At 47.0% G+C, this 13,770-nt stretch overlaps 2 protein-coding genes across 5 annotated transcripts; one reads left to right on the forward strand and one right to left on the reverse strand.

The window, feature by feature from the left end:
* The first annotated feature begins 906 nt into the window (after positions 1-906).
* On the forward strand, positions 907-5,484 carry LOC147161384 (non-selective voltage-gated ion channel VDAC2). The gene is made up of 9 exons (XM_086096569.1): positions 907-1,074; positions 1,584-1,654; positions 2,402-2,451; positions 3,261-3,413; positions 3,510-3,562; positions 3,637-3,858; positions 4,451-4,601; positions 4,696-4,753; positions 4,943-5,484. The coding sequence occupies exons 2-9, from the start codon at positions 1,588-1,590 to the stop codon at positions 5,032-5,034; spliced, it is 846 nt and encodes a 281-aa protein (XP_085952695.1). The 5' UTR covers positions 907-1,074; positions 1,584-1,587; the 3' UTR covers positions 5,035-5,484.
* An 88-nt stretch (positions 5,485-5,572) lies between these two features.
* Positions 5,573-11,263, reverse strand: tor4aa (torsin family 4, member Aa). 4 transcript variants are annotated; one of them, XM_086096568.1, is made up of 4 exons: positions 10,488-11,263; positions 9,459-9,521; positions 7,900-8,319; positions 5,573-7,233 (listed from the first exon to the last, which is right to left on the reverse strand). In XM_086096568.1, the coding sequence occupies exons 3-4, from the start codon at positions 8,317-8,319 to the stop codon at positions 6,382-6,384; spliced, it is 1,272 nt and encodes a 423-aa protein (XP_085952694.1). In that variant the 5' UTR covers positions 9,459-9,521; positions 10,488-11,263; the 3' UTR covers positions 5,573-6,381. The 4 variants fall into 4 exon arrangements, with proteins under 4 accessions (XP_085952694.1, XP_085952692.1, XP_085952693.1 ...); XM_086096566.1 differs by lacking the exon at positions 10,488-11,263 and adding an exon at positions 10,365-10,450; XM_086096567.1 differs by lacking the exon at positions 9,459-9,521 and having other exon boundaries at positions 10,488-11,261.
* Between the last annotated feature and the right edge of the window lie 2,507 nt (positions 11,264-13,770).

Genomic DNA, 13,770 nt, shown 5'->3' on the forward strand with positions numbered 1-13,770 from the left:
TAGCTACTTAGTAGTTGGCATACTTTGCTTGGCTTTCAGTGAGGATTTCGACTCGCTGTTTGTGTGTACTTCCGGTGACGTATTTCCAGAAACGTTTGACTGCCGCATTTGGCTTGAGGCGATTTCTCTCTCGGCTTGTGAAAATTGCTCTTTGTTTTTGATTTTGGACATAACGCATGCGCCATGTGTTACGTCATGGTTTTTTTTGTTTACTTTCTTTCGGTCATTCTTGCAATATATCACAAACAAAACACAAGTTGTATGAACACGCAAGAAAGGGGAGAAATTGCAATGAATAATTCAACCTGATCACACAACTCCATAAAAGTCATTGACCAAAAAAGGGAAAAGAGTTTGACAAATTTACAATACTGTATTCATAAAAAAAACGAGAAAGAATAAATAAATAAAAATTTTAGATGATTTTTTTTTTTAAATTGTAGTTGATTAAGCTAAATTATTTTACTTTTAATTTTAAATCTTTCAAGCTACAGAACTCATTACTAAGGCTATTTCATAGTTTAGCTCCCAAAAGTGTTTTTAAGTTACTTAACCCGCTTAAATGATACTTTCCTTTTAAAAAAGAAGAAAAAAAGGTAAATACGAACTGGAAGGCTTGTAATGTGTTCTTGTAAGACTTTGCGAAATAACCCGCTTTGTTTATTATTTGAATGGCTCTTATCTGTAGTTTCATCAAATGTTTCCCCAGATCTGAACACAACATATTTGACACTAAATTGCAATGCATGCAAACATTTCATATTCAACAGCTCACTCGATTTGGCTCATTTACTTTCAACTTGAATATTTGTTTTGGGACGGGAGAGTATTCCTCTCTTGTCCGGCGACGTAACGTAATAAACGTCAATAAGGGAATTGATCTGAGTTGGCCTTGCAGTTGCTCTTTGTGGCCAGTGCGCATGCGCAGTGCGTCTCCTTCATCGCGCCCCTGTCCCGGCGTAAAAGCGAGCAAGCTAGCTGTCAATCCGCTCAGCCTCCTCACTCGCGCCACCAGGACGACCACCGGGACGACCACCAGGACTTTGCCGGCTCCGCTGACGCCCGTTCGGATCGGTGAGCGGCTTTTTGGCGCCTTCCCGTCCAGCGCGTCACCCGCGCTGGACATTTGGCATCACTTTGATCACGTTTCTTGTCCAAGGTTAGCCGCTCGGCTAGCGCGTAAAAGGGGGGTTTAGCTAACGGTAGCTGGGCTGGCATTATGTCACGATGGCTCGATGGCTCGCATGCTTCGTTTAATCCCGGGTTTCGACGCCTCCCTTCGGAATCACTCGGCATCTCGTTGAGCCTGCAGTGGCCGATTTGATTTGGATGATGGATTCTTTTTTTTTTTTACATCATCCAATGGAAGCTCGTTGGTGGGTTAGCTTGTCGAGTGCAGCCCATCTGTCACCCCCCGCACCTTTTGTCCCTTTGTGTCCTTTTGTCCATCAGTAAAGATGCTGCGTCGACCATTTGTCGAAAGTGCGGGATTAGCGCGCAATCCTTTCCGTTTGGCCGCACGGGCTGCATTTTGACGCGTGAAGACGATTTCAAGATGTCCTCGCTGTCTTTTTGCGTTGCAGCATCATGGCTGTGCCGCCTTCCTACGCCGACTTGGGCAAAGCTGCCAAGGACATCTTCAGCAAAGGCTACGGTGAGTCAATCGCGTCCAACGTGCAGGATTACAACGATGACGTCAAGTATTAAGTCAAATGTGGACACATTGCCCGACTCACTCTCCCGACTGCGTCCGTGTGACTCCCCCTTAATAATATGAACTCTCCTTGTTGGCAAAGTTGAACCTCCCAACTAACTCTTCCCGACCATGTGTTAAATTGTTACTGCTGACTAACTCTACCGACTGTGTTGTTGTATTAAATCCATCAACCTGATGCAAATTGACTCCCAACTAACTCTTTACTGACCAGATGTCACGTTGACTCATTTTCCTCGCAACTAACTCGACTATGTCAAGGTGACGCATTATTTCTGATGAGTGACCACGTCAAGGTGAAATCACGACCCCTGACCAACTTTACCAACGAAGTCGGCGTGACGCAATATTATTTCTGGAGTTAACTCACACATTCTTACATCTTGACTAATTTGGATCGCGACATCAATGTGACCATTTTTTTACTCCTGATTAACTGACAGTGAAAGCTCAACTCAAACTTTGCTACTAAATGACTTTTGAAAAAACAAAACCTAACAAAGATGCCCTCGCAACGAATTCAAACTGAAATAAAATCCCAACCTATTGTAGCCCCGCCCCTGACTAAACTTTATTTCCGATGAACGGTACTATGTCAATGTTAGCGCATTGTTTAAGCTAGCTGCTAACGACCTCCGAGTTAATAAATGCATTTTTTCCCTGTGCTAATGTTGTCCCTTCTTCCAGGCTTTGGACTGGTGAAGTTGGACCTGAAGACCAAATCTCAAAGCGGCGTGGTGAGCATCCTAAATCCCCCCCCCCCCCCCTCTTGGTTTGTGACTCCGCCCACAAACATGCATGGTAATGAGTGTTTGAGGGTCTATCTGCTCTCTGTCCCTGTACCATTTGACATCACCCCCCCCCCACCCCTCCCTTGACTCCACCCCCTCCTCGACCATCATGGACACGTGGCATAGATGGTAAGACAGCCGTGAGACCTTCATCATCATCATCATCATCATCATCTTCATCGACCTATCACTTGTTATGATTAAATCTTCTTTTTCCTTTTTTCATCCTATTTACTCTTATTTTGTTTTTCATCTCATTGTGGCCTCCATTTTGTTTTATTTTTGGCTGCCTCACCTCAAATAAATAATCACAGGACTTGAAACCTTGATACATCAAATATAATATTTTAATTAATTGTGACTTCTTCTTCTTTTTTTTACATAAATGACCAGTACAAAGATAATTTTTTTTAAATGACTTATTTGCAATGTTTAGACTGTGATGATTTTCTATTTGTGAGAAAATCCATCCGTCATCCATTTTCTTAAGCGCTTGTCCTCACAAAGGTCGCCTGAGAAAGTGCATGTATTTAATTTAATTCAATATTTAATGCATGATTAAATGTTATACATTTCTACCCAAGGATATTTGCAAAGTTTTGTCATTTTTCTAAATTGTCTGTCATGTGAAAATATGCACATTTCATTTCATATCAGCTTTTTGTGACGCAATATCGTCGCCGCAAAATTGCTTAAGAGTGCGAGCAATGTCATGTGTTTATGTTGTGCGTGTGTGTGCGTGTGCGTGCGCGCAGGAGTTCAACACGTCCGGGTCGAGCAACACGGACTCGGGCAAAGCGGCGGGCAGCCTGGAGACCAAATACAAGATGAAGGAATTGGGCCTGAGCGTCAACCAGAAGTGGAACACGGACAACACGCTGGCGACCGAGGTCACGCTGGAGGACCAGGTTTGTGCCTGCGCCGCCGCCGCCGCCGTTGTGCGTGCGTGCGTGCGTGCGCGCGCGCTGAGATAAAGGTGTCGCCACCGTTGTGTTTGCCCGCAGCTGACTCAAGGCCTGAAGGTGGCTTTGGACACGTCTTTTGTCCCGAACACGGGGTGAGAGCACGTCGGCTTTGTTGTGTTGCGGCAGCGGCGGCGTGTGCAAAAGTGGGCGTGGTCTTGTGTTCCAGCAAGAAGAGCGGCAAACTGAAGACGGGCTACAAGCGCGACTACGCCAACCTGGGCTGCGACGTGGACTTCGAGGGGCCCGTGGTGCACGCCGCCGCCGTGCTGGGCTACGAAGGCTGGCTGGCCGGATACCAGATGGCGTTCGACACCGCCAAGTCCAAACTGGCGCAGAACAATTTTGCTCTGGGGTACAAAGCCGGAGACTTCCAGCTGCACACCAACGTGTGAGTTGGCCCACGCGGGACCTTGTCATCATTGGGGGGGGGGGGATATAAATATATCATAAAAAAAAATATATATATATATATAAGTGGTAAAAAAATGAAGTATACATAAATAAAAGTCAAAAAGAAACAAGATTCAAAAAATACAAGTAAATCTAAAACTAAATGTGGGAAAAAATAGAATTAAATAATCAAATAAAAATAAATGTAGAAATAAAAAAAATATAAATAGAATTAAATAATCAAATAAAAATAAATGTAGAAATAAAAAAATATAAATAGAATTAAATAATGCAAATACAATAAAAATGCAAATTCGTCAATAGAAGTAAATAAAACGCTCTGCTCTCATCAATTTATGTGTCAGCATGAAATGCGTCATTCAAATAAGAGGTTCGAAGCGTGTCTTGCTTGAACTCGTTTTGATCATTTGTAATATCGTGTTTTCATCTTTTTTGTAATTGGGTTTGTATTATTTCTATATAAATGATATATACTATATATATATTTTTTTCCATCCATATTTTGTCCTTTTCTTGTCCTCCACGCAAGGGACGCTTTTGTTGCTCTGTCTTTCATGTCGACATGTCAGCAACGACGGCACCGAGTTCGGCGGCTCCATCTACCAGAAGGTCAACGAGACCCTGGAAACGGCCGTCACTCTGGCCTGGACCGCCGGCAGCAACAACACTCGCTTCGGCATCGCCGCCAAGTACAAAGTGGACGCCGACACGTCCGTGTCCGTAAGTCGACACCGCGCCGGCCGGCGCCGCCCGCCCCGACCCGACCCGCAGATCCCGTTCCTGTTGTTCTAACCTTGTTCTGACTCTCACGCAGGCCAAAGTCAACAACGCAAGTCTCATCGGCGTTGGATACACTCAGAGCCTGCGACCAGGCGAGTACGCTGACGCGCGCCCGATAGGAAAAGTCTGCACACCCTTATTCAATGCCCACTTTTGTGATTTTCAAAAAAGAGACCATCAACCTACTTGAGCTTGATTTTCTTTTTCCCGTGGTCGCTTGGTCATCGGCGGCGCAGTGCGTTAGCCTAGCTCGCGGCTAACACGACCCTCTGCCCTCGCAGGCGTCAAGGTCACGCTGTCGGCGCTCATCGATGGAAAGAACTTCAACGCCGGAGGTCACAAGGTGGGCATGGGCTTTGAACTGGAGGCGTAGAAGAAGAAGAAGAAGAAGAGAGCGCCATCACGTAGCTCCTCCCCCCCACACAACCCACCAATCACACGCGAGCATGTTGACCCTGGAGATGATGATGATGATGATGATTATTTTGTGTTGAGGACTTTTACAGATCGTGTGTGTGTGTTAAGTTATGTCACTTCCTGTGGAGGGTTGCCGTGACGACCGGACGTAGGACAAAGCGAGTTGCCGCTAAGTGAAAACAATGCAGCGGAATCGTCCGTTCCGATTTCGCCTCGTGTGCTTTTCTACCGGATTGTTTCTCCTCAATCGACGTTCCGCAACAAAAGCAAAACATTTTTCACGGTCCTCGTGGGCCCTTAAAAAAAACCGCTCCTTTTTTTTTGTCTCGTCGTCATCGTTGTCACTTAGGCCTCGTTTTTCCATGTCAAATAGGGCAATTGTATTATTAAATATATTCCAAAGCAACGTTGTGCTCTTCATTTTCAACGTCCGTAATTGCAAACATTCTTCATCGGTGACTTTTGTGGAAAAATTTGAATTTCTTGATTTCATCTTCTTGATCAGAATGTCTTTATTGTCATTGTGAGTAAATTAATACAACAAAATTAGAGCGACCTTTTAAGGGCAATTCATTTTATGAATGTGTAGTTTTTGTTGCGTAAACGGCCATAACAATTTCTCGACTTCCAATGGATGATTTTTTTTAAACAATGTCTGAATGTCAAATCATTTTACAATCCCGAGTAATTAAAACGTGTTTCATGCCACAAAAGGATTTTCCAAAGCGTTACTTCGAAAGTGAATAGAAGAAAATCCGAACTTGCCGCTGAGCTAGCTGCTAACGTAGCCTAGCGACGTAGCCTCCTTCCAACTTCCTGGTTGTCCTTCACTCTGATATCAACTCATGATGACGAATGCCAATCGGAAGGAAGTACGCCGTGCGTGTCCGTGTGCGCTCCTTCTGCTACGTTTTGAGATTTCCAACCCCAAAATGATTCGTGACGCTTGAAGCCGACTTCAGATGTTTATGGTGAAGCAGCAGAGAACTTGTTGGAGATCAAACAAGCGCTCCTGTCCTGTCCCGTCCCGTCCTACCCTGCGCTGCTTTCTCATCCCGTCCTGTCCTGTCCTGTCCCCTTCCTTTCCTGGTCCAGCTTGCCTTGCCCTATGCGGTCTTGCTTGTGTCTCTCCTTTCCTGTCCTGTTCCATGCCGCCTTATCTGTACTGTCCTGTCCCTTTATAGACTTGTCCCATCCTTCACCGTTGTCCTGTCCCATACTGCCCTGCACAATTTGTCCTCTCCCATCCTGTCCCCTGCTGCCCTCTTGTGTCCCTCCCTTTGTCCTGCACCGTCCTGTCCCCTCACAGCAAATTGACCTTGGCCACCACCTGCTTGCACCCGGTGACGGAATACTCCCCTCCCCCCGCGGCGGGATAGTACTGGATCTCCGCCGCCAGCTGCTCCATGTGGGCGCGGTCCGGGTAGAACCCCTCTCGGCTCATCTCGTCCCAAAAGCACTGCATCACGTGACTTCGCTCCAGGAGGCCCAGCGGCACCACGATCGCCTCGGCCCAGAGCGGGTGGCGCTCCTCCAGGTGGCGGCGCAGCACGGGCGCCAGGTCCCGCGCCAGGTGGGCGTGGCGGGCGGCGCCGCCGACGGCGCGGGCGGAGGCGTTGTGCAGCAGGTGCTTGGTGATGCGCTCGTGTCCCAGGTTGCTGAGGATCACGTAGATGGCGTTGAGGAAGTGCTTGGCCGGCGCCGAGCGCAGCAGGCCCAGCAGGGCGTCGAGGATCTGGCCGTGCATGTGCTCGGCCTCGTCCAGCACGAAAAGCGGGATCTTCTCCTCGCGCTCGCCCAGCTCCGCCGCCTCGGAGACCAGCGACAGCAGCCGCCGGGCGCAGCGCGGGGCCTCGGCCTCCAGGGGGCAGTGGTGCAGCACGAAGTACTGCAGCACCAGCGGCTCGCCGACCACCGAGCGGAAGTGTCCGGCCAGGAGGCGGCCCAGGTGGCTTTTGCCCACGCCGCTGGGCCCGTGCAGGGACACCACCAGGGGCCTGTTGTGCACGTACGTGGACAGGAAGTCCTTCAGGTGCCACATCAGCGCCTCCACCGCCCCCTGCTGGCCAAACACCTCCCTGCGCAGCGTCTTCTCCAGGCCCTCCAGGTCGTAGCGGATCACGTGGTCGTCCAGGTTCTCGATGGCGTTGTACACCTGACGCACAGCACAGGACCGCTGCTGAAGACGTCTCGCACGCCAGCAACAATTACTGTTGAGATGCTGAAATCGGCATCTCAACTATCGTGGACCAGTTGACATTTTAAAATGGCTCCAAATGATGACTCGATGATTAAAATAGTTGTCGATTCATTTGACAATTGATTACTTGTCGATGAATCCATCAATTTTGACAGCTTTAGTGTCGTGAGTATGTTTTGCAGTCAGAGGTGGCAAATTCAGGTCCAGAAAGCGCAGTTTGGCTTCCGCCCCAGGTGCTAGCTAGCGAGTTCCCTAGCTAGCTCCACGGGTGCTCATGTAGCTCGCTAGCTAGCTAGCTAGCTAGCACCTGGGGCGAAAGCCAAACTGTGGCAGAGTTATTACTTTCTGGACCCGGATTTGCCACCTCTGATTGCAGTTTGTGTAGTGAGTGTTTTGTGGTGGGCAAACTGGGTCCTCGAGGGCCGGAGTCCAGCAGGTTTTGGATGTTTCCCTGCTCCAACGCAGCTGATTCCAATCAACAGGCTGGTTATCAGGCTTATGCAAAGCTTGCTGATGAGCTGACCATATATCAGCCGTGTTGGAGAAGGGAAACATCCAAAACCTGCAGGACTCCGGCCCTTGAGGACCGAGCGTGCCTTTTCGAAGGCAGCGTGCGCTCACCTGCACGAAGAGGATGGCGCTGAGCAGGTAGAGACAGAACTCAGCCGGGCTGTGCTGCTGTCCGGGTGCTTTGCGCCGCCTCCTGTTGGGGTACAGGACCCTCCTCCTCTTCCTCTTCTTGCGGGGCGGCGAGGTGGCGGCCGCCGGCGCGGGGACGGCGTCGAAGGTGAAGATCTTGGGGCTGGTGCGGGTCGGCGCCCCGGGCACGCCCCCCATCAGCTGCGCCATCTCCTGCCGCCGTTTCTTCAGGGCCTGGTACTTGAGCTTGATGCGGATGACGGCGCGCAGCGTGGACGACAGGCTGGCGGCGGCCGGCGGCAGCGCCGCGCCCGTCTCGGCCTCCTCCTCCATCTCCTGCTGCTCCTCCTCGTCCTCCTCCTCCGTGTGGGAGGCCGACGAGCTGCTGTCCTGGTCCGTCATCTGACGCAAGAGGAAGACAAATTGCAGCTTTTAATACGTTCTATTTTCAACGTTTAAAATGTCCCAAAGACGTATTTATACGTGTTTTCTTTTACGCGAGAGCAGAGGCGGGCAATCTGGGTCCTGGAGGGCCGAAATCCTGCAGGCTTCCAACACAAGCTGATTCCAATCAACAGGATCGTTATCAGGCTTATGCAGACGAGCTGATCATACATCAGCCGTGTTGGAGAAGGGCAACATGCAAATCCCGCAGGACTCCGGCCCTCCATGCCCACCTCTGTCAGCTCGCGCATGCAGAAGGCTTTGATGTGACCTCTGAACTGCAAAGAATGGTTGAAGCAATGGCAGTAATTACAAACACAGCCAGCAGGTGGCAGCAGAGTATACGGGCCATGTTGAAAAAAGCTCAATTACTCCCAATTCTAAACAGATTTGTGAATAATGATGAAACTTAGCTATATGCTAATTGCTGCAAAAAGGACACGCAAACAAATACACTTTCCCCCCCCCCGAGTGTTGTTACAGCAATAGAACAGAATATTCTGTGGGCCTTGCAAAATCAGTCCAAATCCAGTAGTTGGGAGCGAAGGGGATAGCTTCGGTGAAAATGGCTGCCAGTGAATGTGTTAAAGGGGAAGTCGACCCATATTTTGTTGTTGACAATAATATGTTGTATGCAGCCCCAGTGGTCTCAATGTGGCATTCTGGTTAATATAGCGTTTGTGAATCCAGCCGATTTTGTCCATTTCAGGGGGCGGCCATTTTCGGTCACCGTCTTGCTATGTCAGTCCATCCTGCTGCCGATGAGACACAGACGCAAATGTGAATTTGGAAGTAAATAGGAAGAGTTCAATTTCCTTTTAATGTCTTTATCGAATGAATCGCGATGACGTGATTGAGGCACACGTGGAAAAACGGGACGGCGGGACGGGACATACGTAATATTGGGACAAAACAATGAGGTTAGTGAAATCCGCCAGGTTCAAAAACGGTCCAAACGCGTCAAACGTCTGGTCACCCTAATATATATGTATACTTGTCAATGGCAGTGAATGAGTGAAATGGCTGATCTGACAGGACACGGCAAAATAATCAAACATCCTCCGGCAGTCAATGTGAGGCTCGGCGAGCAAACTCACCTCTGATTGGCCGTCGGGAGCGGTGACCTTTCGGCGACCCGTCAAAGTCGCCGGCCACAAAACCTGTAAATGCACATTTTTGTGTCCGTTGACGTGTTTTTTTCCCTTTTCACTCAAAGGTTTCAACTTTTGGCCTCTCCGCCATGACAACATCGGCCACTTCCTGCTGTGACGCGCACGCACACGCACGCGCGCGCCTCCCTGGCCTCAGTTGGAGCGAAACGTTACACAACGTACAAATCAAGTGCGACTTTTGTTTAAACCACTTTTTGTGACTGTTTAATTCTTTCAGGCAGTTAAAAGTGCCTTTTTTTTTAAAAAGTCTCGACTTTGGACAGGATCTTGAAAATACAAGAAACAGGTGCAAGGCGCGGGCTTGCGCTCATGACGTCATGAAAAAACGTGCTTTGAATCACTTGGCCGTCTTCGTGTCATTTTTGTGGAGGAGGAAGGAAGAAAAAAAGTGCGGAATTGAACGGCAACTCCTTCCCTGCTTGATAAACGTTCCCAAGCGACCTGCTGGCGCAAAGAAACCGCTAACAATGCTACGTCTTCAAAAGCCGCCAGTGAGGACAAACGCGGCGTGCGAGACAAGACGTCAGATGGAAGAGCAACAGTTCTAGTCCTTGACAAGCTCAAGATGTCGCGCGTGACAAATTGAAGACGCGGTGCACGAGACCTCATGGACAAAGAACTGGACATGACACAACCGAGACCCAAGTGTCTGAAACCTGAGACCCGAGTCCACGAGAGACTCGAGACAAAGTCCATGAGATGTCCAAGATGTGGACTTGGAAGAACTGAGAGGTCCAAGGCGTACGAAAAGCTGCGAATCCAGTCCACAAGAGACTCGGGGCATTCAAGACTTGAGACGAGATCTCGTTCAAGGTTGTCGCAAGCACATACTTGACGAGGAGGCCGCATTCCAAACGGATCCCGGACTTCACACGCACACACAAAAGCCCAGCAACCTTTCGCACCAACAACCGCCCTCAGCGAACGTGCAAAACCAACAAAGCCGTCACTCACCCGTGATGTGTTCAATGTGCTCGCACTACGAGACGGCTGCACGACTGAACTCCATTGCGTGCACCGGCCAACTTTCCGCGTGTGTGTGTGTGGGCGCGCGCGAGCGTGTGTGCGTGTGCGTGTGCGCGTGTGTGACCTGTTCGCGGCTCCGCCTCCCTCATCCTGCTCTCATATGACAGCAGATTACAACACTTCCTTCTTTTGTTCTGTCTAATGGAAAAACAGTCAGCAAAAAAAAAAGTACAAAAAAAAGCAGCAAACCCACAAAACATATGAATTACCAAAAAAAAAAAAAGCAACAAAAGTGTTTTGTTCAACTCACAGCAAGCAGCAATTTGGCCAATGAGAGTCGTCGAGCTTCATGCTAACATATAATGTGAATCAACATAGGCAGGCTAACAAACTAGCATTGATGATGTTATGCATTCAAAATGGATGCATAAGTTGATGAATTGAAATGTTGCTATGTTCAACAATCGGCCAATTGGGCCAAATGGCCGATTAGTTTCCCCTTAAAACGTTATCATTGAAGAAAACTGACGTTTCTAACACTGTGAAAGTACCCTGAATGCACCATTTTGCTTGCGTAGCATTAGCAACTAGCAAGTGTGTCGCGTATGTTATTCTGGTTATTCTGTTGTCCCGAAGTGTCCTTTAAGATGTTTGATGACACCTCAGCTGGAGTTCACTGTAAAACTAAACAAACAACAATAAGAATTACATCCACTGTATAATTAAAAACAAAACAAGCTTCGTTTTTAAAACATCGCTAGCCTAGCTCTAATGCTAATAGCAATGGAGGATTTTATGCATTATATATATATATATATAGTTTTTAAATAATCGGTAATGGGTATTTTAGTCTGCCAAAAATCGGTGTCGGCCTCAAAAAATGCATACCGGTCGGGCCCTAGTTTTTATTAAATACATTACGAACAAATTAAAAAAACAAACCAATCCGCTTCCAATTGGTCCTCTGAGATGATGACGTGTGCGCGCGGGATGCAAACGTGCAGCTGGCAGCATTTGCGTGCGCCACTAAAAGTTGCAAAGCTGCCAAAAGAGGACACGCCTCGCGCAGCAATGCAAACGGCATCCACAGCAACTTGCAGCCAAGGCAAATGTTGGCATCAAGAGTTTAAGCATCCACATTTTACCTTCCTGTTAGGTTAGTTCCTCACAAACAGTAGTAATGTTGACCCGGGTCAATTTGACCCAGGGGGGGTGTTAATGATAAAAATGCATCCATAAACCACTTCCGTTGCAAATACTTGAAACCGCCCATTTGTAACAAGTTTCATCATGAAATGCTACTATTTGCAGTCCGTTAACTTTAAAATGGGTCAAACTGACCCGGAATATTCAACATTCCAAAACCAACCCAAAAAAAAAATATATATATATATATATATATTTTTTTTTTAAATAGCTTATTATGAACCATTTTCATTGCACATCAAACTTCACATCAACAGACTAACAATTTGTTAAGTTTCATAGCAAAAAAGCAGTTGGGTCCAAAATAACCCATCTATGGGTAAAAAAATGGACCGGTCGTTTTCTGATCCATAATCGGGTTACTTTTGACCCAACAGTTTTTAGAGTGTTTAACGTTTCAAAAACGTGTCAAAATGAAACATGTGTCATTTTCTGCTGGTGCCAAGTTTGATAGCGAAAAGCTAACATTTGTTCTTTAACTCAAAAGTGGCTCATTTTGACCCACAACATAACAAGAGGGTTCATGAAGATCTTCTTAATGGCGTAAGAGAACACGATTAAATTCTTCTTTGACATTTTGAAAGGTGTTATTAGATCCGCTGGCGTCAATTACTTTGGAATGTTCATTGCATCCGCATTCAATTTGCAACCCCATAATTTTCCAATCGACTTCAACTGCACGTTGGACGTCTTCGGTCGTCTCGTTGACTTTTTAACGCCATTTTCAACTGCACTCTTTGAACTCATGTCATTTTCTTCCCTTTGAGGAAATGATGATGAATCCCGTCAGGAATCTATTTCCTGTGGAGTGTTTACAAAAGGAGCGTCCGGCAGCCCGACCGTGCGAGCGGCAGGACGAGGGTTCGATGTGTTTGGACAACAAACACTTAAGCCTCCAAAACACGATGGAGGGCGTCCGGTCCTTGCAAAAACGGATTTTTTTCCATCTCAAATCTGCAAAATTTGACTGAAGGCGGCGCTCATTTCTTCTTGGCTGTTTCCTGCATGAAAGGTAGCGAGCCCAAATGGGCGTTGAAGTCAACCTTGGCTCGGGCTGCGCTGTTATGCTCAATTAGAAAAAGAGATTCTTACTCACAGGGAGCTGCTGTAGATCACTACTGACGTTCGGAAGCTCACACACGGCCCAAGCGGACTCCAGCTCCTCACGAGGCCATAGATGCCATTGGATAGTGGTGGTTCGATGACAAATCAACAACTCATCGCTTATTTAAATTCATCAATCATTTTTTTGATCATCGATTAACTCATTTGCTCCCAAAAATGTATAAAAACATTCCTTTTTAAATATTGCAATGGTCCCCAAAACGGATTTATATGTTTTGTTTTATGCTAGAGCCGAGAGAAGGCGTTGATGCAGCCTCTGACCCGAAGAAGCCAATGGTAGTTATAACAAAAAGCGGCCAGCAGGTGGCAGCAGAGTATAAGAGATCAGCCAGGGCCATGATGCAACAAGCTTTTTAAACAGGTTTGTGAATGATGATGAAACTTCGCTATATGCTAATGCTAATCGCTGCAAAACGGAAACAGATGCAAACAATCGTTCTTTTGGTAGCTTCCATGTTTTTATAGCAATAGAACACAAAATTCTGCGGGCCTTGCAAAATTTGAAAAAAGTCCAGTCAAACATCCGAGAGCGAAGGGGGTTGCTTCAGCGAAAATGGCTGCTGGGAGTGAATGAGTTCAACGTTACAATACTTTAAAAAGAAGAAGAAAAATCATTCATCAATCATTTGACCTTGGCAAAAGTTGTCACGCAGTCGGAAGTCGGAAGAAATTAAAAAAAAATGTCTTATTGTGGTAAATGAAATGTAATATATTACCAGTACTCTGTATTAGTGAGTACTCAAATAAATACTCGTACAGGTATCGGTCTGAAAGGAAAAAAAAAAGCTATTGAACATCGCTAGTCTTTTGTGCAAAATGTAAATCACAACAATTTATCCAAAAATGTTCCAACTCAGCCTGCGATTAAAAAGTCACGTGATCGAGTTCATTTAATTGCAGCGGCCGAAAGCGTACTCACAATTCAAATGAGACAAGCAGA

This window comes from Leptonotus elevatus, chromosome 15 (assembly GCF_054856555.1).
Source record: "Leptonotus elevatus isolate MCC_2025b chromosome 15, RoL_Lele_1.0, whole genome shotgun sequence".
NCBI lineage: Eukaryota > Metazoa > Chordata > Actinopteri > Syngnathiformes > Syngnathidae > Leptonotus > Leptonotus elevatus.

Bases quoted from the DNA above. Each gene is read 5' to 3' on its own strand.
- tor4aa (XM_086096565.1), bottom strand. From the start codon at position 9,611: ATGTTGTCATGGCGGAGAGGCCAAAAGTTGAAACCTTTGAGTGAAAAG. The intron at 8,320-9,458 runs GTGAGTTTGCTC...CTCTTGCGTCAG, and splicing joins CTCCCGACGGCCAATCAGAG to ATGACGGACCAGGACAGCAG. The intron at 7,234-7,899 runs GTGAGCGCACGC...GCTGTGCGTCAG, and splicing joins GCGCCATCCTCTTCGTGCAG to GTGTACAACGCCATCGAGAA.
- LOC147161384 (XM_086096569.1), top strand. From the start codon at position 1,588: ATGGCTGTGCCGCCTTCCTACGCCGACTTGGGCAAAGCTGCCAAGGAC. The intron at 1,655-2,401 runs GTGAGTCAATCG...CCCTTCTTCCAG, and splicing joins CATCTTCAGCAAAGGCTACG to GCTTTGGACTGGTGAAGTTG. The intron at 2,452-3,260 runs GTGAGCATCCTA...GCGTGCGCGCAG, and splicing joins CCAAATCTCAAAGCGGCGTG to GAGTTCAACACGTCCGGGTC.